This window comes from Bos taurus, chromosome 7, assembly GCF_002263795.3.
Source record: "Bos taurus isolate L1 Dominette 01449 registration number 42190680 breed Hereford chromosome 7, ARS-UCD2.0, whole genome shotgun sequence".
Taxonomy (NCBI): Eukaryota; Metazoa; Chordata; class Mammalia; order Artiodactyla; family Bovidae; genus Bos; species Bos taurus.
Window position 1 is genome coordinate 2,207,773 of NC_037334.1, and position 25,528 is coordinate 2,233,300.

A 25,528-nucleotide genomic window follows, 5' to 3' on the forward strand; every position below is an offset into this window, starting at 1 on the left:
AGTGGCGAGGCCCCACTGTCTGGATTTCCTCCATGTTGGGTGGGATCATCATGCCCTCCCGTCACTCTGCCTCTCCCCGTGGGCGGGAACGTGGTCCTTCCCTGGGGGCATCTTAAGACTCCCTGTGATCAGGATCAGCCCAGTCAGGGGGGATCATCCTTCTGCAGACCAGTCACATCACAGGGTGGCCTTCCCACCTGCCTGCTCAGGCGGTTCAGGCTCCTGCCTCCTCCCTGCCCTCTCTCCTTGTGAGACTCCATTCCCAACTTCTTCCTTGGCCCACACGCTGTAACTGGGCAGGCAAAACCCACTGTGTGTCCTCACTGTGACCTGTTAATTCAGTGGCTCTTCGGGAGCCCTTGGTGGGTTGAGCGGTGGCTGGAGGGTCTGTGGCTTCTCACATCAGAGGTTAGTCTGCTGCAGCTGCCCTCCCCCCTCTGATCCCCATTCTCCACCTCTGGGGGTGCCTTGCCCAGGACAGACCCCTGGACCCCTCAGCAGGAATGTGGTTCAGAATCTCCCCAGTCAGAGCACAGGGTTCCCAGGCCAAGGGCTCCAGGAGCCTCATCATCTGTGGTCTGCGTGCCAGTCTACATAGTCGGTCTCCTCTGCACAGCTCAGCAGGCAGCACAGCACTGCCCTGAACAGCCTGGGACCACCCTCCCTGCAGCCATCTGTGCACTGTGGGAAAGGGGCCAGCTGAGGTCTCAGAGGCCCCAGGGAGGCCCCGAGGGAGCGGGCTCAGGGTGTGGTGCCAGGCACCAGGGCCAGAGTGCCTACAGCCCAGGAAGCAACCTGCAGCCTCGGGGATCAAAAGGCCACTCAGCCAAGAGGGGGAGGAAAGTGGAAGGTGCCCTGAAAGAGAACAGTGGGCAGGAGGCTACCAAGGTGGCAGAAAGTCTTGGCAGATAAGACCTGGACACGGGAAACTGAGCTGGCTGCAGGGTGGCTGCTGATGGGCAGGGCTGAGGCCCGCTCCCCTAGGGGAGGGGAAAGCTGGTCTCGAGCTGTGCCAGCCTTGAGGGCAGTTGGCTGTGCTCGTTTGCTCTGGTGATGCCAGGACATGTTGGGGTCTGGGCCCCTCCACGTGGGGAGGGCTCTGAGCCCCCTTTGTCTCTCCCAGGCTATGCTCCTGTCACTGGGATGTGCCACCCCGTCCGCAGCTGCACGCTGAACCACGAGGACGGCTTCTCCTCTGCGTTCGTGGTGGCCCACGAGACTGGCCATGTGTAAGTGGCCTCAGCAGGCCCTGCTGCCTGAGGCAGGTTGGGGCTCAAGGGGCCCCGCTTCTCCTCTGCGCCCTGAGAGGGACACACCCTGGATGACAAGCCCCTCGGATGTGATGTCCTGACCCCGTGCTGCACTGGGCAGGCAGCAGGCCCGCTTTCCACCGAGGGCCAGGCAGCAGGGGGGGGCTGCCCACTCATTATGCCATTGAAGCAGTTGGGCAGGAGGGTCTTCTCATCCAATTCTGTAGATGAGGGTGCAAGGGAGCCTTCCCCAGGAACAGAGAGCTGGAGCTCGGGTGTGCATGCTGCTGGTGTGTAGGGAGGGCAGTGGCTGCCTCCACCTCCGCTGCTTTCTCATGCCGCAGCGCTCTGCCTTGGGGACAGGACCCTGCAGGGCCTGCTGCTGGATGCTTTCCCCTCAGAGCGCCCCAGCTCTAAAATCCAGCTGGGAGAAATCAGGTACCACCTGGCTCAGGGCTGACCAGGCCAGCTAAGGGCGAGGGGAGTCAGCTCAGGGAGGTCGGGGTCCCCTCCCGGCGTCTGGAGGGGGTGGGGCTGACAGGTGAGGGTCCAGTGAGGCTGTCTTGGCTCCTCTCACAGGCTGGGCATGGAGCATGATGGGCAGGGCAACCGCTGCGGTGACGAGGTGCGGCTGGGCAGCATCATGGCGCCCCTGGTGCAGGCAGCCTTCCATCGCTTCCACTGGTCCCGCTGCAGCCAGCAGGAGCTGAGCCGCTACCTGCAGTGAGTACCACCCTGTCCCCTGAGGAGGAACCTGAGTGCTGGACTCAGCTCTAGGAGGGCGCCTCTAGCCCCAAGTGCAAAGCAGGGCAGAGGGGGACAGCAGTGGGGGGATCCCATTGTTGGGGGCTAAGTTTTGGATGGAAAGTGGTTACAGACACTGCACCTTTAATGGATGCCTAGGGCCCAGGCATGACAGATCCTGCCTAACCATGCCAGGAAAAGAGGTGCAACAGGAAACCATAGTAACACAGCCTTAGGGCTGGGTGTGCAAGCCGCCCCACCACCAGGGCTCCATGGGGGGCCTCAGCCGCCGCCTGGTCTGGACAGCCCGGTCGTGCTGAAGGCAGCTCGTGGTGCCCCGTGTCCCCTCACAGCTCCTATGACTGCCTGCGGGATGACCCCTTCACCCACGACTGGCCGGCGCTGCCCCAGCTCCCCGGGCTGCACTACTCCATGAACGAGCAGTGCCGTTTCGACTTTGGCCTTGGTTACATGATGTGTACCGCGGTGAGTGTCGGAGCCCAGGACACCTGCAAGGGCTGAGCGGGAGCTTAGCCCAGACCTGCCTGGTCTCCTGGGAGGTGGCTGGTGTCGGGGTGGCTCCCCGGGACGGGGTGGAGCAGCCCTCCAAACATCAGGTTCTCCCCACACCTACTGCTGTATATCCAGTGGGTGCCCCGTGCCCTCCTGGCTGGTCCAGACGTCGCTTCGGGAGGGATTCAGGCAGTGGAGTGTTCAGCCGGGGAATAGCGGGTGCCCATGGGACGCCTGCTTGGGCCAAAGGAATGCCAACCAGCCTTCATGCCAAGCACACTGGTGCCCAGCCGGCTCCACAAGAGGTCCAGGCTCCATGAAAGGTGTAGCCACCAAGGTCTGCAGGCTCGGGAGGCCCAGCAGCCCCCAGGGACGTAAGGCGCTGTCCCTGCGTCATGTACAGTCATGAAGCATGAAGTACGCCCGAAATCCTCACAGCACCAGAACCACACAGAGCTCAGGGCAACACGCAGGCCTGTCCTGGGCAGCCATGCGTGAGAGCCTGGGGTGACGGGCAACCCTGGAGGGCCCCTGCAGTGGGAGGCAGCCTGCCAGCTGCCGCTGCTCTCTTCCAGTTCCGGACCTTCGACCCGTGCAAACAGCTGTGGTGCAGCCACCCTGACAACCCCTACTTTTGCAAGACAAAGAAGGGGCCACCCCTGGATGGGACCATGTGTGCGCCTGGCAAGGTGAGTCAGGGCAGAGGGCAGACACGGACGCGCACAGCTCTCCAGGGCAGGTCCTGCAGGGCCTTGGAGTAGGGCCGGGGTCGTCTCAGGGGACCCCTGCCTCTCTCCTAGTAACCCCACTCTCCACTCTCCAGAGCTCCTGCCCTCTGAACCTCTTATACACTCTTTCTTCTGTCAGAGGGAACCTGATGTCTCAGAGCTCCTCACTGTGCTTCAAGGCCCATTGTGGGAATCCTCTCCTCTAAGGACCAGTTTTGGGGTTCCGGAAGCCTTCCATACCCCCTGCACACTGTGGGTGCCTGCATCACCTCACCCTGACACCAACATTGGCCAACATTCTGGTGGCCCTGGGATCCTCAGGCCCAGCATCAGGCTTGGCCTTTTTACCCCCTAGCACACTGCTGTTTGGTCCCTGGTGGGCACACTTGTACCTAGAGGTAGCTGGATGGCCACCTACCAGTGCCTGCCTGCTACCCCAGGCCCACTTCCCACTTTCAATGGAAGCAGCAAGACAAAGGGCTTCTCCTTCCAGCCCAAATTCTGGGCCTGATTTTCATTTTTGTTGTTCAGTTGCTGAGTCATCTACTCTTTGTGACCCCATGGACTGCAACACACCAGGCTTCCCTGTCCTTCGCCATCTCCCTGAGTTTGTTCATGTCCATTGAGTTGATGATGCCATCCAACCATCTCATCCTCTGTCATCCCCTTTTCCTCCTGCCTTCAATCTTTCCCAGCATCAGAGTGCTTTCTAGTGAGTTGGCTCTTTGCCTCAGGTGGTCAAAGTGTTAGAGCTTCAGTTTCAACATCAGTCCTTCCAATGAATATTCAGGGTTGATTTCCTTTAGGATGGACTGGTGGGATCTCCTTGCAGTCCAAGGGACTCTCAAGAGTCTTCTCCAACACCACAGTTCAAAAGCGTCAATTCTTCAGCACTCAGCTTTCTTTATTGTCCAGCTCTCATGTCCACATGTGTCACTGGAAAAACCATAGCTTTGACTAGACGGACCTTTTGTCAGCAAAGCGATGTCTCTGCTTTGTCTCTGTTGATGTCTCAGACGTCTCTGACAAACTGTCGAGATTGGTCATAGCTTTTCTTCCAAGGAGCAAGCGTCTTTTAATTTTACGGCTGCACTCACCATCTACAGTGGTTTTGGAGCTCAAGAAAATAAAATTGTCACTGTTTCCACTTTGTCTCCTTCTGTTTGACATGAAGTGACAGGACCGGATGCCAGATCTTGGTTTTTCACACTCCCACTCCTTATGCAGACGAGCCCATGAGAGTTCAGCCCAGGGAACACAGCAGACACAGCAGGATGCTGTGAGGTCCAGGAGAGGGCTCCAGTGTCCCCCAGTGTTAGGCCTAGAAAGACACCCAAACCACCTGGGCCTGAGGTTTCTGCACCGCAGGTTTTAAATTCTGCTTTATTTTAGTCCCTGGCAGAGCTTGTTAGAGATATGGATTTCCAGGTCCATCCTGAAGATTTTGATTTGGGATAAGCTTTGAGAATTATTTTGTTTGGTTCTTTATTTGTAAGATTATGTTAAAATCCAACATAATATAAAATTCATCAGTTAAATCCCTCTCGGTGGCTTTTAGGACTTTCACAGTGTTGTGCAACCATCACCACTCTAGTTTCCAGAGCTTCTCATCACCCCAGAAAGAAACCTCACGAACCAGTGACTCCCCGTTATTGTCCTCTCTCCAGGTCCTGGAAACTACTAACCTGCTTTCTCTGTCTATGGATTTGCCCATTTTGGAGTTTCCTATAAGTGGAATGACGTAGTATGTGCCTTTTGTGTCTGACTTTTTGCACTTAGCATCCTAACTTCAAAGATCATCTGTGCTGTTGCAGATATCAGGGCTTCGTTTCTTTTTTTAATGGCCAAATAGCATTCCACTATATGGATATACCACATTTGTTTACCATTTGGTGGGCACGTGGGCTTTTTCTACCTTTTGGTATCTGTGAATAGTCCTGCTAATGACCATTCATGTGTATGTTTTTGTTAGAACACTTGGGAATTGGTGTTTTTAAGAGGCATTCAGATGATTCAGCTGTGCCCGTAGACTAGACGTTGCAAATGGGATGTTGTGCCAGAACGGACCTCATAGCCTTCTTCTCCAAGGGACCTCGATGGAGAAGACAGGGGCTCCAAAACTTTTGCCATAACCCCAGTGGGGAACTCAGTAAATGCTGAGCTGGAGAATGAGACTAGCTTGGCATGGACCCCTATCCCAATCTGCCCCTCAGGTCCAACCCTGGCCTGGAGAGAAGGGGTGGGGGCAGACACTGTGTGGTGTGCTCGTCCGGGGTGGAGGGGCGGTGGTAGGCCTTCCCACAGGAATCCTGGCCACTGCCAAAGGTGGGCCAGGGAATGCTTGAGCACCGGCTTACTGGCCCATTTCCCCTTGGCAGGATGGGGAGGAAGGGGGAAGGTGTGGCCAAAGCACTCTTTCACACGGAAAGTGCTAACCCAGTGATGACTCTTCACTGTTTTTGCCGGTAGGACCCTCAGTTTATTTAGCCCAGTCGTGCTGATTGAGGGGGTGCTCGGGCTTTGCTCAGCCTGCCCTGGTTCACGAGGAGCACAGGGAGAAAGCTGAGCTGGATCAGGGATTCCTGGTGTGTGTGGGGCTGGTGCAGGAGCAAAGCGGAGGAGGGGCACCTCCCAGGGCTCCATCAGAATCCTCTGCCCTTGTGAGTTTGTATGTTTTAGTATCTTACTTATGGGCAGTGTAATCTTGTATCTGGAAAGCAGTCATCCTTTATCTCTTCCTTTCCTCTAAGAATAGCCACCAGGCCCAGGAGAGAAGGTAGTGAGAAGGGAGCAGGGTAACGACTAGGCAGGCTGGAGAAATAGCAGGTTGTCTGGGGAATCAGGGCTGTGCCAGGCACAGCTGTCCCTTTCTGTCCCTTGCTGCCCCCACCCCAGACGCTGGGCAGGAGGTCACACGGCACTCAGGCTCTTCCTGGTCTCCTCACTGTCCACAGTGGGTCATCCCAAGCAAATCTTCCTCTCCTGCACCTGCCATTTGCCAAAGACAGAACCACGTATCTTTATTCCATCCACAGAGAGGACCTGGAAAGAGGGATTAAACCTATAGCTGAGCCACCTGCATCCTTTGCCCCCAGTTTCATGACTTGTTCCTTGTCTGCCTGGGTTGCACACTGTGGAGTGGATGGGAAGGTGAGGTCAGGTGGAGAGGATGGGCAGTGAGCAATGAGGGCCTGTGGGCATGTAGCTTTCTTACAGAATCAGGAGTTCTGAGCAGGCATGTTTGGCTGAGAGGGGAGAGCTGAGCTTGTTGTTCTTGGAAGAGATGTGTGCAGTGGGCCTGGGGGTTAGGCTGGTTAGTCACCTCGGCTTCACATCCATCCACCCATCCATCCATCCATATGTCAGGCTTTCTCTTCCACCAGGGTGTCACTGTCTCTGATGGTTGGCCATCAATGTGACAAGGCAGCAATGATGTGATGGTGAGCAAGGGGATGGGGAGGGGCCTGGAGGAAGCACAGAGAGGCTTTCAGTGGAGTTCAGCCAAAGCCCAAAGACTGGGGAGAAGTGGGACCAGTGCTCCAAGTGGGGGGATCTCCTTGGGTGGGAGCATGGGGAAGATGGCTGGGGAGGGTGGTTGAGAGGAGCACGGTATTTTAAAATGTAATGTACTAAGGGAAAAGTTGAAGCGTGCTAAGGCCAACAAATCAAGAGAGTTGTCATTGAAAAGACAGTTCCTCAAAAATCCCAAGGAAGTAGGGGGAGGAGTGGTTAGCCTCACAGGGGAGCTCCAGGATCAGTTAGAGAGCAGGGCAGGGGGTGGGGGCAGGAACTGCGTTTGGACAGAAAGAAATGCCAAAGCAAGGTGAGCAGGATTAGGGTCGGCTGGTGGGAATCATTTCAGTGGGCTTTGGGGCATCAGGGTGCTCCTAGTACCTGACTGGGCTTGGAGTGATTAGGATGGGAGATGGTGGCCTGGAATTTAGGAGCGCTGATGAAGGAGGAGGCTGTCGGGGAGAAGGGGGTATGTGTGCTCTGGATTGATTAGTTTGCACTTGAAAATTACCCTTGTGGATGAGTTGTTTACTATCTCTAGGAGCTGGTTAACCCTAGGAGGGGGAGTCCCTCCAGGGTCAGCAAGACCCAGATGTCAAAGCATCAGAATCCAGAAAACAAAAGACATAGTTGACACTTATGGCTCCCCAAGAGACTAGAATGATGGCGGGAGAGAGGCAGGGACTGTTTGAACTGATGATGACTCTTCCTGAGCGTGAGTCATGTCCTGCCCTGTCCAGGGTGCTGGAGACTTGGCTCGGATCTGCTCTCAGACAGGAGCTTCCTGTGGCCACACAGGGATGCCTTTCATCCCCTGGAGGCAAGGTTAGGCCAGGCACAGAGGGTCCCCCCAGGTGCCTCTACTCTGCAGGCTGGGTTAGTGGGCTCGCCTTGCCCTCCTTGCCCGAGCCAGGGTGCAGATCCAACTGGGTGAAGATGGCTCCTGCATCCGAGTGTCCTGGCAGAAAACAGTCCTTCATGTCTCACTTTCACCTGCAGTGTCTTGGGAACAACACTCACTCTACGTTTTCATGAATTCAGAAGCACTGTTTCAGAAACATGTGCCACGGTGCTTACGCAAGTGCGGAGGCCCTGTGATGCCCAGCTTTTGCCGCACAGTCGAGGACTGGCAGGCAGGCATAACGGTAGGGATCGCCCAGGGTCTGGGCGTGGGAGTTTAAGCCCTCCCTCCCTCCCCATTGTGTGACCTTGAGCCATCCTGTCCCCCCTCGGGCGAGTCACCTAAGTGTCCGACTCAATTATCTTCACATCCCAGGCTCCTGGCACATGGCACCAGCTCAGGACATGCTGGTGGGTGGAGAACGGAAACCCAGGACCACAGTGGTTCAGAAATGCTAAATGCGCACTTCCTGAAAAGAACAGTCTGCCTTTCAGGCTTTCAGACCAAGCTGGCAGTGTTCCTGGCCCTGCGAAAGTGCACCGGTGCTGTCCATGGTGCTTATCCTGAGAGGCAGGTCAGCTTTGTTCATGGGTGTGTGTGGCTCCAATTCACTCATGACGTGTGACTTTGTGCTTTTAAAGGTTTAAGCCCCTCTACTGGATGAAATATTTATAAGCATTTAAACATACGTTTGTAGAACACTTTAATAATATTAAACGTGTTTCTTTCTTAATAACACTGAGGCATCAGAGTTTAAAACTGTTCATTCCGTTTGCTTGTACTCTTTCAAGTGCTCACAGTCATCCAGGAAGAAATAAACCAAAATATTAGAGGGACAGCTTCTAGGTTGTGGAATTCAGGATGATTTTCCTGTCTTCCTGCCCTGTTTTCATATTTCCTATAATGTGTATGTGTTACCTCTCTGCACTTGGACCCAAGTCTGTGGAGGAGGTGGTCCATCACACCATGGGCCCGTGGCATGTCCTGAGTTGCCCCATGCCCAGCTCCCCATTTACAAACTGAAGACCCGTTAGTCCAATGGGGACAGGGGGACCACTGAGTGGCCTCCTGCATTCCCCAGGTCCTTGGTCCCTGTGGCCACCAGTGATTTAGAGGCTGGGCCCCATCACAACTTCAGAGGTGCCAGGACCCTTCCCACCCTCGTTGTCTTAGTCAGGTGGGGCAGATATATCTGAGACTAGGGTGACTTATGGAGAAGGCAATGGCACCCCACTCCAGTACTCTTGCCTGGAAAATCCCATGGACAGAGGAGCCTGGTAGGCTGCAATCCATGGGGTTTCGAAGACTCGGACACGACTGAGCGACTTCACTTTCACTTTTCACTTTCATGCATTGGAGAAGGAAATGGTAACCCACTCCAGTGTTCTTGCCTGGAGAATCCCAGGGACGGGGGAGCCTGGTGGGCTGCCGTCCATTGGGTCGCACAGAGTCAGACACGACTGAAGCGACTTAGCAGCAGGGTGACTAAAACAGCAGGTCTGGAGGCTAGAAGTCTGAGAGCAGGGTGTCAGCATGGTCTTACGTTTTCACTGACTATAATCAGTTAGGGCCATTCCTGCTTTTACTCCTGCTTCCCCTTTGATACACCTCTCCTGTTGGCTGACATTAAAGCAGCCACAGGTGTTTTGTGGCTTTGGCAAAGGGGAAATTGGATTTGGGGTATATTTATTGGCTTATTTATATGGTTTGGGGATTTCCCAGGTGGCACTAGGGGTAAAGAACATGCCTGCCAATGCAGGAGGCGTAAAAGATGAGGGTTCGATCCCTGGGTCAGGAAGATCTCCTGGAGGAGGACATGACAACCCACTCCAGTGTTCTTGCCTGGAGAATCCCATGGACAGAGGAGCCGAGGGGCTACAGTCCATGGAGTCACAAAGAGTTGGACATGCCTGGAGCGACTGAGCATGCGTGCATTTGGCTTTTAGTGCCCTATATGTACAGCTAGGTTGTTGATTCTGTCCAGGTATACTTTTAGCTTCTAGAAATACTCTTTCTGCCTCGGTACCAACTCACCAAAGGTCATTGAAGAATATGTGCTGTGTTCAGCACAGCCTTCTCAAGTGATTGGAGACAAGGGGCCTCAACTGTACTAGAGGTTGTGATTACTTCTGTGTTTGCAATAGTTTGTTTCCTTTTGGGGTTTGTCTTGTAGTTGGGACTATTAACACAGATCCAACTTGGATAGTTCTTTGAAAATGCTAAGTGTAACAAGATGATTTGCTTCTTGAAAAACTGCCCAGACCTCTAAACATACATATTACAAAGCATAACAGGCATTAAAAATAATTTTCAAACACCAGGAGAGAAACTTAAATGCAGACAGGATGTGAAAAGTTTGCTCAAAATGTTGATAAAGCTATTACCAGTTAAACTGCTATTTTGAAAATTTTAGCTTACAATAAAATAAGGAAGAGATGAAGACTTCTGATTTCAGTCAGTTCAGTTGCTCAGTCGTGTCTCACTCTTTGTAACCCCATAGACTGCAGCACGCCAGGCCTCCCTGTCCATCACCAGCTTCTGGAGCTTGCTCAAACTCACGTCCATCAAGTCGGTGATGTCATCCAATCATCTCATCCTCTGTCATCCCCTTCTCCTCCCACCTTCTATCTTTCCCAGCCTCAGGGTCTTTTCCAATGAGTCAGTTCTTCACATCAGGTGGACAAAGTATTGGAGCTTCAGCTTCAGCATCAGTCCTTCCAATGAATATTTAGGACTGATTTCCTTTAGAATGGACTGGTTGGATCTCCTTGCAGTCCAAGGGACTCTCAAGAGTCTTCTCCAACACCACAGTTCAAAAGCATCAATTCTTCGGTGCTCAGCTTTCTTTATGGTCCAACTCTCACACCCATACACGACTACTGGAAAAACCATAGCTCTGACTAGTCAGACCTTTGTGGGTAAAGTAATGTCTCTGCTTTTTAATATGCTAGGTTTGTCATAGCTTTTCTTCCAAGGAGCAAGCATCTTTTCATTTCATGGCTGTAGTCACCACCTGCAGTGATTTTGGAGTCCAAGAAACTAAAGTCTGTCACTGTTTCCACTGTTTCTCCATCTATTTGCCATGAAGTGATGGGACTGGATGCCATAATCTTCGTTTTTTGAATGTTGAGTATTAAGCCAGCTTTTTCACTCTCCTCTTTCACTTTCATCAAGAGGCTCTTTAGTTCTTCTTCGCTTTCTGCCATAAGGGTGGTGTCATCAGCATATCTGAGGTTACTGATATTTCTCCCAGCAATCTTGATTCCAGTTGGTGCTTCATCCAGCCCAGCATTTTGCAAGATGTACTCTGCATTTGAGTTAAATAAGCAGGGTGACAATATACAGCGTTGACATACTCCTTTCCCAATTTGGAACCAGTCCGTTGTTCCATGTCCAGTTCTGACTGTTGCTTCTTGACCTGCATGCAGATTTCTCAGGAGGCAGGTAAGGTGATCTGGTATTCTTATCTGTTGAAGAATTTTCCACAGTTTGTTGTGATCCACACAGTCAAAGACTTTATCCTAGTCAATGAAGAAGAAGTAGATGTTTTTCTGGAATTCTCTTGCTCTTTCTATGATCTAACAGATGTTGGCAATTTGACCTCTGGTTTTTCTGCCTTTTCTAAATCCAGCTTGAACATCTGGAAGTTCTCGGTTCACATACTGTTGAAGACTAGCTTGCAGAATTTTGAGATGAGTGCAATTGTGCAGTAGTTCGATATGTATTAATATACCTTCTTTTATCATTTTAAATTTATTTATTAAATAAAACTCAGGTAAAAATCCATGGAAAATAAATAAAGATTTAAAATGAGTGAAGAAATCAGTAGAAATAAATCTGACTTCAAAAAATTTAATTATAACCAAAAAGTTTCAGATCAGACTGAAGCAGTCATTCATTAAGAGGAAGAGATAAAAATATCCAAGAGAAGTAAGTAATAGACAGGCTCTTGAAGTGTTTGACAGTGCAATTAACAAAGAGGAGTGAATCTGATGAACACATTGGAAAAGCATTTAAACTTCTTTCTGATTTTGACATGAAATAACATCAAAGACAATGTAAAGCTCAGAATATTGCCTCTACAGTAAAAATGTTGACAGCAACAGTTACTGAGTTGCTAATCTAAAAAGCATTTTAAATCAGTCTCCGACCAAGAAAACGTCAGACACCCTGAAATCCACATCCAGAAGCACACCAGATGCAGTTTCTCCAAATTTGGTCACCTAAATATTCGTATAGCATCACCAATAACTTCTCTAAATTACGGAAAATTAAATATTTCTCTCAACATGCTAGAGCAAGTGCTGGCAAGCTACAGCACACACACCAATTCTACCTGCCTCCTGGTTTATTTTCCCGTAACAGTTTTATAAAGATGTGACTCACATTTAAATTCCCTCATCTGAAGTGTACAATTCAATGCTTTTCACTGTATTCCTGGAGGTGTACAGCCATTACGACATGATCCACCCCCTCCTCCTCAATCCTCACCCCTCCTCCTCAATCCTCACCCCTCCTCCTCAGTCCTCACCCCTCCTCCTCAATCCTAGGCAATCACTACTTTGTGTCTCCTTAGAGTTGCCTCTTCCGAATATTTCATATAAATGGCATTGTACAATATGTGGCCTTTTTTGACTGGCTTCATTCAATTAGCATAATGTTGTCAAGGTTCATCCATGTTATACCATTTGTCAGGACTTTATTCCTTTTTATTGCTCGATTATAATCTGCTGTATAGACATACTGTTTTTTTAATCTATCAGTTTATTAGTTGATGGACATTGAGCTGTTAACTACTTTTCAGCTATTATAAGAAATGCCGCTGAAAACATTTGTGTACAAGTTATTCCGTGGTTGCGTCATTTTTCTTGAATATGTGTTTAGGAGTAGAATTGTTGGTTCTTGTGGTAACTCTATGTTTAACGTTTTGAGAAACTGCCAAAGCAGTTCCCAAAGCAGCTGTACCTTTTCACATTCCTACTAACACTTTCTCTACATCTTCACCAAAACGTATTACCTGTGTTTTTATTATAACATCCCAGTGGATGTGACGTATGATCTCATTGTGGTTTTGAGCACCTTTTCATGAGCGTAATGACAGCTCGTATGTATCTTTTTTGGACAAATGTCTATTCATTATCGCCTTTGCTTATTTTTAATTGGGTTATCTTTTTATGATCAAGTTATAATCATTCTTTATTCATTCTATCATTTTATATTCTGGATACAAATCCCGTATCAGACCGCTCAGATGAATGGCTTGCAAATATTTTCTCCTATTATTGTCTTTTCACTTTCATGTTAGTATCATTTGATGCATAAAAGTTTTTAATTTTGGTGAAGTCTAATGTAGATATGCTTTCTTTTGTCACTTGGTTTTGGTGTTTAACTAAGAAACCATTGCCATCCAGTGGAGAAGGTGTGTTCCTGTTCTTTCTTTTGGATCTGTGACTCACTGTCAGTTAGGATTCGTGTAAGGTGTGAGGAAGGAGGCCAGCGTTGCTCTTTTGCATGTGAATACCCATTTGTCTCAACACCCTTTGTTGAAGGGGCTATTTTTTCCCAATGAATCATTTGCTACCCTTGCTGAAAATCAGTTGAGCATATGGTTGTAGCCATGCGTTCCGGGAAACAAACTCACTCAGACGGACAATGCAGATAGCGGAGCGCAGGTTATTACACCGGCGGGCCCAAGGCAGAGTCTCCTCTTAGCCAAGGACCCCGGCCAGTTTTGTGAAAACCTTATATACCCTAAGTGTACATGTTCAAACTCACCTCCCCAAATTCCTTGAAACTAGTCTGGACAAGGTAAAAGAGAGATAAACGATCAGAGTTAACCCATGATTCATGTGTCACAAGACTAGATAAACAGTGGACATTTATCAGTAGGATTGTGGTCATATCCCTATAAACATAATGGGAATTTACCACTTTGTTCTGTTACAGAGATAATTAGCATATTCTTTTCGGCAACAGAGAGTCCAAGGACAAGTCCTGAGGCTCTTTTATCTGGGGGTCTGGTTTTCCATTGGTATGCCATCTTTATAGACACTGGGCACAAAGTTCAGAGTCCGTTGGGAGGGTGACCATACGTGTAGCCTAATGTTCGCAGCCTGGCCTAAGATGGAGCCCAGCTCTGTCTGTTTCCTCCTTCAATATGTAAAGGCTCCTTTCTGGACTCTGTGTTCTGTTCCATTAATAATTTTGTTTCTTTATGCCAGAGCCACTCTGTCTTGTTTATTTTAGTTTTGTGGTAAACTCTGAAACAGGTAAGTCTGAGTCCTTCCACTTTCTTCTTTTTCAAGATTGTTTTGGCTATTCCTGATCCTTTGATTTGAATCTTTACAAGTATCTCGGTGTCTGCAAAATTCTAGCATAAGTGTCATATTGAGTCACAGATCAATATGGGGAATACAGGCGTTCCTCGATTTATTACACTTTGCTTTATTGCGCTTTGCAGACACTACTTTTTTTTTTTTTTAACAAATTGAAGGTTTGTAGCTACCTGTGTTTTGCTGAAAGTTTTCACTTTCGTCTCAGGTTCAAAGGATTTGTTAACAAAATAAGTCGCTTGATAATACAAATAAATGATACAAATATTTATTAGAGAATTATCTAGCTTACTTTCAATATACTAAGATTAAAAGAAAAGAGAAATAGAAAGAGCAGAGGATACATCACGAAATTGGGTTTTGACAAACATCCAGACTTAATCAGTGCTGGGAAGTCCCGTGTCCCAGAGCATCTGGAGTCCCAACTGGGAGAGGTCAGCAAGTCAGCTCTGTGGGTGAGACTTTAAAGGTTGCAGTCAGGAGTTCCTGCTTATAATCCCAGGATGGAAGCAAACTGATATCATCATCCATCTATGACCAAATTGCAAGCCTGGTTTCATGTTAATGCTGTTTGTTTTGTCTTGTAAAACTTGGAATGTTGTTCAGCCTAGGACTTGGTGGCCAGGCCCCCTTCAGGGGCTCAACAATCTCAAGATTGCTGCCCCATCTTACCTAAACTGCTACAAGTCTTGCCCTCACAGCAGGCAGTCACTCCCAGCCAGGGCGGTGTCCAGGCAGGTTAGAAGCAAGGTCAGAGGCCTGCTCTGCTTTGTCTCTGAAGCTTAAACAGACTATTCATTTAATTTCCCTAACACCCTGCATTATCAGTTAATGGTTAGCATTTTTTAGCAATAAAATATTCTAAAGTATGGTATGTACGTTGTTTTTTTAAGACATAATGGCACACTTAATAGCTTACAGTATAGTGTGAACGTAACTTTTACATGTGCTGGGAAACCAAAAAAAATTCATACGGCCCTCCTTATTTTGATATTTACTTATTGTGGTAGTCTGAAACTGAACCAGCAATGTCTCTGAGCATGACTGTGCTGCCATATTAAACTCTGGTCCATGAACATGGGATGTCTTTCCATTTACTTAGACCTTTGATCATTGATCTTTCAACAAGTTTTTATAGTTTTCAGTGTACTAATGTCACATTTTTTTCCTTCAATTTATCCCTAAAATTTTTTTTGTCATTTTTTGATGTTATTGTAAGTAGAATTGTTTTCTTTTTTTTTTTTTAACTCAAAATGCTTCTAATTTCTCTTTTTACTTTTTATTGAAGCATAGCTGAATTACAATGTTATGTTACTGCTGTGCAGGAAAATGACTCATTTATTTATGTAAATTTTTGTATTTATATAAACATTTATAAATTGTCTAATATAAATACTGTAATTATATGAATATTTTATGTCCTTGTCCATTATGGTTTACTGCAGGATATTAAATATAGTTCCCTGAGCTATACAGTCAGATTGTGTTGTTTATCCATTCTGTATACACCAGTTGCATCTGCTAATTCCAAACTCCCAATTCAACCCTCTCCCACCTTCCTCCCCCTAGACAACCACCAGTCTGTTCTCAATGTCTCTGATAGAATTGTTTTCTTAATCTCATTTCAGTTCGTTCATTGCTAGTCTATAGAAATACAATAGATTTTTGTATATCGATCTTGAATCCTGCAATCTCACTGAACTTTTAAAAATTAGTTTTTAGTGCTTTTCAATAGTGTTTAGTGGTTTCCATAGGATTTTCTTCCCTCATAGCTCAGTTGGTAAAGAATCTGCCTGTAATGCAGGAGACCCTGGTTCGCTTCCTGGGTCAGGAAGATCTGCTGAAGAAGGGACAGGCTACCCACTCCAGTATTCTAGGGCTTCCCTTGTGGCTCAGCTGATAAAGAATCCGCCTGCAATGTGGGAGACCTGAGTTCATCCCTGCGTTGGGAAGATCCCCTAGAGAAGGGAAAGGCTACCCACTCTAGTATTCTGGCCTGGAGAATTCCATGGGTCACAAAGAGTCGGACACGATTGAGTGACTTTCACTTTCATAGGATTTTCTACATAGAAGATCATTTCATCTGCAAATAGATATAGTTTTACTTCTTCCTTTCCAGACTGGATGCCCTTTGCTTCTTTTTCTTGCCTAATTGTTCTAGCTAGAACTTACGGTACAGTGTTGACTAGAAGTAGTGTGGGCAGACACCCTTTTCTTTCTTCTGACTAGGGGGAAACCATTCATTCTTTCACCATTAAGCATGATGGGGTATTTCATTGATGTCTTTTATCAACTTGAGGAACTTCTAGTCTTGTCTTTTGAGTGCTTTTTTCAGGAAAGGATGTTGGATTTTGCCAATTTTAGTTTTTGAGTCTTGAGGTGACCATATTGTTTTTCCTTTATTCTTTTCAAGGTTTAGGATGCTAAACCTTGCATTCCTCAGATAAATTTCACTTGGTAATGATATGTAATCTTTTACCATGCTGTTGGATTTGGTTTGCTAAAATTTTATTGAGGAATTTAAAGTCTATTTTTATAAGAGATATTGTTCTCTAGTCTTTATCTTATAATATCTTTGTCTGATTTTGGTATCAGGGTAATATTAGCCTCATTGAATGAACTGGGGAAAATCTTCTCTTCCATTTTTTGGAAGAGTTTGTGAAGAATTGGTATTAATTTTTCTTTAAATGTTTGATAGAATTCGTCAGTGAAGTAATTGGGCCTTCAGCTATTTTTTGTGAGAAATTTTAAATCACTAATTCAATCTCTTTTGTTTGTTACAGGTCTATTGAAATTTTTAGGTCTCATTAAATGAGCTTTGGTAGTCGGTGTCTTTCTAGAAATTTGCCCATTTTCAGAACTTTCTGTTTTTTTTTATGTGGATTTCAATTATTCTCTGTTGTCACTTGTTTTCAGCCTGAATAACCCCTTTTAGTATTTCTTTTTTATAACCGTATTGAAGTATCGTCAATTCACAATGTGGTGTTAGTTTCAGGTGTATAGCATGGTGATTCAGTTATACATAGACATATATTCGTTCTTTCTCAGTTTCTTTTCCCATATAGACTATTACAGAGTACTAAGTAGAGTTCCCTGTGCTATACAATAGGCCCTTGTTGGTTATCTGTTTTATATATAATAGTGTGTGTATGTTAATCTTAAACTCTTAATTTAGTATTTGCTCTATGGCAGGTCTGCTAGCAGTGAATTATCCCAGATTTTGTTTATCTAAGAATATTTTTATTTCACTTTCATTGTTGGAAGATAGCTTTGTTATATATGATTCTTGGTGGACACCATTACCTCTGACCTCCATTATTTCTGATTAAAAGTCAGCTGTTAATCTTATTGGGTGTCCAATGAGTCATTTTTCTTTTCCTTCTTTTGACATTTTTGCTTTGTCTTTCAACAACTTTGACTATAATGTGGGAGTGGATCTCTTTGCATTTATCGTCCTTGCTTAAATTTCTCGGATGTTTCCATTAATGTTTGTAATCAAATTTTGGAAGTTTTCAACCATTATTTCTTTGAATATTTTCTACTCCGTCCTCTGTGTCCTCTCCTTTTGGTACTTTTACTATGCACATTTCAGTGAACTTATGGTCTTCCATACTTCTCAGAGGTTCTGTTCAGTTTTCTTTATTTCTCCCCTCTCTGCTCTTCAGCTTGTATAATTTCCATTGATCTGTGTTCAAGTTCATGGAGTCTTCTTCCAGCTCACATCTATTACTGAGACCTCTAGTGAGTTTTTCATTTGTTTTTGTACTTTTGAGCTACAGAATTTAGTTTTTTTTTTCTTTTTCATTTTTAGTTTCTATCACTTTCTTGATGCTATTTGACACTGTTCTTATACTCCCCTTTAGTTCTTTAGACATGGTTTCCTTTTGTTCTCTGAATGTATTTATAATAGCTGGTTAGAAATTTTTGTCTACTAAGTCTAGCATCTGGGCCTCCTCAAAGGTAATTTCTGTTGCCTGCTTACTTTCCTGTGTATGGATTACATTTCTTTTCATGTCTCAGTAAGTTTTGTTGAAACTGGACATTTTAGATAATACATTGAAGAAACTCTGGATACTGGTTATATTGATTCCCCCAGACCTTGTTGTGCTGTTGTTTGCTTGTTTACCTGTTTATTTGTTTAGTGACCTGGCTGCACTGTTTGAATAAATTTTATTTGCCCTGCAGCATGCAGCTGCTGATATTGCCCCTTGGAGATCCTGCTGCTGCTGCTGTTGCTTCAGTCGTGTCCGACTCTGTGCGACCCCATAGACGGCAGCCCACCAGGCTTCCCCTGTCCCTGGGATTCTCCAGGCAAGAGTACTGGAGTGGATTGCCATCACCTTCTCCTCGGAGACCATAGCCTTGGGCAGAAACATAGTCACTGAGGCCACAGAGCTCCACCTCCACCACCAGAACGGTGGGATTAGCCACGTTCTCTTTGTCTTTTTCTCTGGCTTTACTGCTAAGCTCTAGCTATTATGCCTCTATTGGTATCACACCCAATTAGCTTTCACTAGCTGCTAGCTGATTGCTGTATTGTTTTTGATAATGCTCTGGGGTACAAGTTGTCCACAGCCTGACCCAGTTAAATTCTGGACCCTTCACAGGGGCAGGTTGTTACCAGTATTTGAAGCTTGCTCAGGCTTCTCTGGTGGCTCAGATTCCGCCTGTAATGTGGGACACCCGGGTTCAGTCACTGGGTTGGGAAGATCCCCTGGAGGAGGGCATGGCAGCCCACTCCAGTAGTCTGGCCTGGAGAATCCCCATGAACAGAGGAGCCTGGTGGGCTAGAGTCCATGGGGTTGCAAAGAGTCAGACATGACTGAGTGACTAAGCACAGCACAGTACAGATCCCAGAAGTACTCTAGCTGTCCTTTCCCTGGTTCTCTCTGTTTCACTTCTAGTTGGGTTACTATTTTACTTGTTGCTTACTAGTATCGTGGAGCTACTGGTCTCCTCTTAATTGCTCACTACCGAGATTTCTGTTGTTTTTGACAATGCCCTTAGGCATGGACTTCCTCATGCTCCATTCCAAATAGATTTAGTCTTCTTAGGGTGAGCTATGGAGCTCTCAGTTCTACCTCCCCTTCTGGGAAGACCACTGCAGCACTGCCCTGGAACTAGGAGCAGGGTTTTCCACTTCCAGAGTGACATTCTTGGTGTACAAACAGGTCAGTGAATAGGGATAGGACCCTACTCTTGGCTCTTCCCTTTCAGCATAAAACGTCTTCCCTACAAGCAAACCAGGGAAGGGGTTACTAGAGTACAGCATTCTTGGTTTTCTATACTTGGGGTAGAGCCTCCACTCTAGGAGTGAGGACTGGGTGCGCAAAGGGAGTTCCCTGCCTGAAACAGATTTTCTGCAACACAGAGTTGCATGGTATGGGAGATGCCAATGGCCTGCCTTTCCCAGGGTGAAACTATAGCCCTAGACTGGAAGCTGAGGAAACAAGGAATCTCTGTCTTTTAAGTGGTAAGGCCTCCATCACACTAAGATGGGGAAAGAATGGGAGAGGGTTGTGGCTCAAATGTATAGACTTTCACAATTCTTACAAGAATTAGTATATTTTCTCCATTTGTTGTATTGAGCTTAGGACAGTTTCCAGATACCTTATTTTATTATTGAAGTATTTTGTTGTTGGTGGTGTTGTTCAGTCACCCAGGCGTGTCTAACTCTTTGTGACCCCATGGACTACAGCCCGCCAGGCCTCTCTGTTCCTCACCATCTCCCGAAGTTTGCCAAGTGCGTGTCCATTGCATCAGCGATGCCATCCAGCTGTCTCATCCTCTGATGCCCTCTTCTCCTTCTATATTGAAGTATAGTTGATTTACATTATTGTGTTACTTTCAGGTATACAACAAAATGATTCTGTAATATTTTTTTTCAGATTTTTTCCATTATAAGTTATTACAAGATATTTAATGTAGTTCCCTATGATATAACTCAGTCCTTATTGTCCAGATAATTTAAATAGTTTGTTTAGAAAATAATTTTCACCAGTTAAATGGTTGTTTTACTGACGAGCGAGTTCACTGAGCCTCTTTCAGCTCCATTCTAGAAGTTTCCATCTGCTGCCTGCTTTTGTAAATGATGTTTTATTGGAATGCAGCCATATCCATCTGTTTATGTGTTGTCTCTAGCCACTTTCATGCTCTAATGGCAGAGTTGAGTAGTTGCAGTAGAGACCTTGTCACCTTCAAAGATTAAAACAGTTACCACCTGGTCCTTACAGAAAAAGCTTGCTGGGGAATCGTCTTTCTACTCTCCCTGTGAAATACATGCTGACCAAATTGTTGTCATCTGAAGAGGGGATGAAAGAGTATGCAGTTAGAATTGCAGCAAACATTGTGTAAATCAACCAATTCTAAAAAAATCATTGTTTTCTGTTTTTGGTTGTTTGTGGTATTTGTCAGTTTTTAAATTTTAAACTTTTTTATATTGTATACTTTCTAGTTGTAAATCAACATTCCATTGCATACCTCATTTAGTATTTTTAATTTTTCAGTCTTCTTCAAGTTGGCCCTAAATTGTCTAAGCTTCCTCCTTGGGGTAAGAAGGGCAGCAGTGTGATCAGGTTCAGGCTGACTTTGCTGCGCTCCAGTGTTCTACGTCCTATATTCACGAATTTTTACCATGTCAGCATATCACCTGTCCTTCATTTCCGTACTTTATTTAAATTGCTTTTTTAACTTAAACAGTAGACCTTGTATGTCTCTAGAGTCACTGGCTTGGTGTGTCGCCTGCATCTTTATAAATGGCACTGTGTGGGCACACTGGCCTGGGGGCTTCACCCTGCAGGCATGGCGTGGGGTGGGCTCTGGTGAGGGGGCAGAGCAGGCTAAACGAGGCACTGAGGGTGGCAGGAGGCCAGGGTGGTGGTGGTGGTGGCAGGAGGCCAGGGTGGAGGCCAGGGTGGTGCCCAAATCTGGGCAGGCCAACACCTTACCACACCTCCCAAAGAGATTCCGAGCTTCCAGGGGTCAGTAGGGCCTTCTTTCTTGTACCTCCAGGGCCGGGCAATCATCATGGACACTGCAAGCTGAAGAGTGGGGGGCATATGACCTTCTGTCTTTCAGCACTGCTTTAAAGGACACTGCATCTGGCTGACACCTGACATTCTCAAACGAGATGGCAACTGGGGTGCCTGGAGTCCCTTCGGCTCCTGCTCGCGTACCTGCGGCACAGGTGTGAAGTTCAGGACCCGTCAGTGCGACAACCCACAGTGAGTTTGCCCTGATGTTTCCCAGTCTTCCTGGGGGGCAGCTGTGGTCCCCAAGGGCCCTTGCTAGCCTACCCTATCCTGCAAGGCTCCTCCAGATGTCAGTTCAGGAGAGGGTGTGAGAGTAGGCAAGTCTGGCCCCTTCTCATCCTCCCTGGGAGGGACCGAGACTTAGGAAGGGGAAGGCTCACAGTCTGCTGGGGGCAGAGCCAGCCCTGGAGACTCGGAAACCTGGTCTCCTTCCTCCTGGCCTGCATCCTACTCTGGACCCCAACCTGCTCTGCTCTTCCTGGTTGAGGGCATCAAGACAGAAGGTGGAACAGAGATGAGGCAGTGGGGATAAAGAGAAGGGCTCTCTCGGGCCCTGGGAGGCTGAGAGCCTGAGCAGGAGAGCAAATGATTGCAATCAGGCAAGAGGCAAGGTCAAGCGGCATGCCACCCGTGCCCAGCTGCCCAAAAGGGGAAAGCCTGGAGAGGTGTCCGAAGGCCCACCAGGCTCCCACCTCCAACCACGCGCTCTGTCCAGCCTCCCAAGCAAGCCCCAGCCCCTGTGCTATCCTCAGAGCGCCCCTGGGGCTAGTACTTGAGCCTCACGTACTTAGATCGACAAGACCGGAAGTTAGAGACTCAGAGGCTACAGGGTGCTGGGCAAGGACTTTCAGGTTCCGGACCAGGATGCACCGTCAGAGAAGCAGATCTGGCCTGGCCTCCCCCTCGCTCCTCACCAGGCCCTGACTCCTCCTGGTGCCTGCCTGATGCCAGGCTCTTGGGGCTCAGGGGACTCAGCCCAGGTCTGGCCCTAGGGGAGATCATGCAGGTTGCAGGTGCTCTATCTTCTGTCCCTCCCCACATGTGCACTTTAGGGATATTTTTCCCCCTCTGGCTGGTCCAGCTTTCTTATGCAGCAAGGGTTGAAGGGCAGCAGTAACATGAACAAAACCGCCAGAACCACCTGCCAACCCGTCTGTTCACAAACAGTATCGGGCCTGCCCAGTGCAGGCCAGCGCCCCGTTCCCTCCACATCAGTGACCATCAGACAGCACAGATGTGCGCATAGAGCTCTGACTGTGGTTTGCTCGTGCCAGCCTGGCCTGCGTCAGCACCCAGCCTCCAGAGCCCAGCAGAGCCCGGAGGCCCCCACACTCCAGGGGCCACTCCATGGGCCTCCCCTTTCGTGTGTCCTCCTGGAGATAATGGCTGGGCCTCCCACTGCCGAATCTTTAGTTGCTGCTCCCTGTGCTCAGTAGTTCTTCCTGGGATTCTAGGGCCAGTATGAAGGCTTCTGAGGCTCCCCGCTGGGCCCCTGCTCCCTGGGTTGAGTTCCCTCTGTGTTCTTTGCCCTGCCACTCTTGTGATTGCAGAACTGCAGCTTGCAGCATGAGCTCAAGCTCCCCAGTTTCTCTTCTTCCCGGGCCTCTGCTATATTCTCCCACTCATGCTCTCTTTTGGGATTATCCCAGATTTCTGTTTGAATATGTCTGTCTCCTGCCTAGGCTGGCCCCTTCCTGCTGTTTCTTGTTGCCCGATGCCCTGGGCTTCCCATACCTACACACCCAGGCCTGCACCCCTTCTTGGTAATGCCCAAGCTGTTACTGTCATTTGTCTGTCGTCCCATCAGGGGCCATGATGTAAATCTCAAATTCTTTCATGGTCCCATTCAAACACTGAGCCTCTTGGTTCTTACTCCACAAATTTCTGCGGTCATTATTTCCACTGACTTCCCCCAAAAACATGGCACTGTGCAAGGAGCCTCATGGAAGCCAGCCCCTTCCATCGTCCACTCTGCAATGCTATATGCTGTACACCCCCATCACAGCAGAGCATGGCTTTTGCCCAAGACTCAGGTGGGGCCTTGGGTTCTGCTTGGCTCTGTCACACCTGGCAGATGGCAACACTGAAGCCCCCCACCCCCCTCCTCCCAAGGTGCTGGCCTGCCATGCTCCAGCACCCTGACTTCCAGGGGCACTTGCTGGCCACCAGCCAGCACGTTTCCCATGGAGTTAGTGCTTTTAGGACTGGTGAGGTTCTCAGCAAAGTAAGGAAATTACAGATGTACAGCCCAAGTTTTCTTGAGGTGGAGGAAACCTGGAGATGTACCTGACACTTGTTGAGAATACCTGTAGCAGGATTCCACTACTTCAGATTTACTGTGAGTTCTCACTGTGTGTGAGGCCCAGGTCGGGAGGATGTAGGGAAGGCTCACCCAGCTCCTCCACCCTGGGGCTTATGGCTGGGGGCGTGGCAGACCCTACAGGCCCTGTTACAGATCACTGCTGGTTCACAGCCATAGCTACAGGAGCTGGGGTGGGGCCCGGGGTGCACAGGGCCTGAGTAGCTGCTCCCTCCCCTTGGGGCCCCCAGGAGGATTACCAGCCTCTCCTGTACTGATGCGCCAAGGCTCTGGGACAGGGCAGGGCTGGGTTCCTTCACTCAGCAGCGCTGCCCCCTCACCCCCAAGGCTCAGGGATCCCCTCAGATCCCACAGGTGGCACTCTTAAGTGCTGGCCTCTTCCTGGTGGCACCCCATTGGAAGGCCTCTCTGCTTTCTCCTCCAGCCCAGCCAATGGGGGCCGCACATGCTCGGGCCTCGCCTACGATTTCCAGCTCTGCAACTCGCAGGACTGCCCTGACGCGCTGGCCGACTTCCGCGAGGAGCAGTGCCGGCAGTGGGACCTGTACTTCGAGCATGGTGACGCTCAACACCACTGGCTGCCCCACGAGCACCGGGACGGTGAGCCCCAGGGGGAGCGGGCACTCGGTGGAGGGGCCAGGGCTCCCTGGGCCACTGATTCTGTATGGGCGTGCCAACAGAGCCCACCCTGGGCTGGGGTCTCATGGCAGGACTGCAGTCCCAGAAAAGCCAGGGAACTGAGCCTGGCCAAGGATGCAGCAGAGAGGGAAGCTCCAGCTGGCCCCAGGCGCCTGCAGTTGCCCTCTGGTGGACAAGGCTGGCATTGCACCATTAGCCCCGCTCAGCCGCAGGGCAGGGACAGGCCAGAGTTGTCCAAGGAATCAGGTTACCTTTACCTCTCATCTTTGAGTGAGAACTCTCCGTTCCAAGTGACTTGAACTGGTTTAAGCACCAAAAGGCATTTGTTGGCTGCTGGGACTGAAAAGTCTGGTAGCTTCAGGCGTGAGAGTGTTTGTATTTCAACTGGATCCCACGCAGTTTCCGTTCTTTTCAGGCATCGAGCAGAGGGAGGCGGGGTCTGCGGCCTGCTCTGCTGTATCTCTTACCTCAGCTGAGCACCTGTTGCAAGCCCCACGTCTGCATGCAAGGAGAAGGTGCCAGAGCAGATGGGACCCCCCCCCCCCAAGAGGGGGACTGTGGTCTGGCAAAAAATCAAATAATGATGAGGTGTCTCAGTGACTTCTGAGATAAATGCTGAGAAGGGAAGGTGCCTGGTACCCGAGACTGAATCAAGGGGCATCTTATTTGGGGTTACAGAGGTGGACTGGAAAAGGTCTTCAAGTAGAGAGCTGGCAAACAGCCAGCTGCCCTTCCCCTGAATATGGGGTTCCCTAGGTAGGACCCCAGCGATCCGAGACCTGGCTGCATCCACAGCAGCCTGGCTCAGCTGGGGGAAGCTAAGTCCCGTACAACAGGGTCATGAAGCAGGTTGCTGTCGTTACTCCTCTTTCCCTTTCTCCCCTGGCCCAGGGCAGACGTGGGGCGGGGGGCAGGTGAATCAGAAGGAAACGCTCCTGGGTGGGAGTTTCTCTTTGCGAGGTGCTTCCCTTTAGCAAACTTAGGAAGGAAACTACAAGAAAGTGAGCGGTGCGGCCAGCCAGCCAACACCCCCCTGCTTCCCTTCCAGCCAAGGAGCGGTGTCATCTCTACTGTGAGTCCAAGGAGACCGGGGAGGTGGTGTCCATGAAGCGTATGGTGCATGACGGGACACGCTGTTCCTACAAGGACGCCTTCAGCCTCTGCGTGCGTGGGGACTGCAGGGTGAGTGCCCCAGGAGCAGGGGCAGCGATGGCTCAGGGCCTCGGCTTTCTGGGGCTTCGGGAAGACTTGCTGAGGTTAAGCATGCAAAGTACTGCAAACCGCACCTCGATCAGGGCAGGCTGTCAGCAAATGTTGGTTCCCAGCCCCTACTCCCTGCTGTCCTCCTCCATGACAGGGGTTCTCAGACTTGAGTCTGAGGAGCCCCCTGAGGAGCTCAGGGCCCCACCTCAGAAATTCTGCTTGTGTAGGACGAGGCCGTGGCCCAGAACATGAGTTTCACCAGCGCCACAGGTGGCCCGGACACACTAGGTCCTGGGGACCCCCTTGTGAAGCACCACTGTGTCCTTGCACTCCGCTGGGCACTGGACAGCTTAC

General features: G+C 48.8%; 1 protein-coding gene across 1 annotated transcript in view; it reads left to right on the plus strand.

Annotated features, from left to right (window-relative positions):
* The window catches only part of ADAMTS2 (ADAM metallopeptidase with thrombospondin type 1 motif 2), a 245,248-nt gene that overhangs the window by 192,341 nt on the left and 27,379 nt on the right, over positions 1-25,528 (plus strand). Inside the window, 7 exon segments of the mRNA NM_174631.2 lie at positions 1,124-1,229; positions 1,830-1,973; positions 2,348-2,480; positions 3,083-3,196; positions 21,059-21,204; positions 23,757-23,932; positions 25,020-25,153. Of these exon segments, the coding sequence (NP_777056.1) occupies positions 1,124-1,229; positions 1,830-1,973; positions 2,348-2,480; positions 3,083-3,196; positions 21,059-21,204; positions 23,757-23,932; positions 25,020-25,153 (953 nt within the window).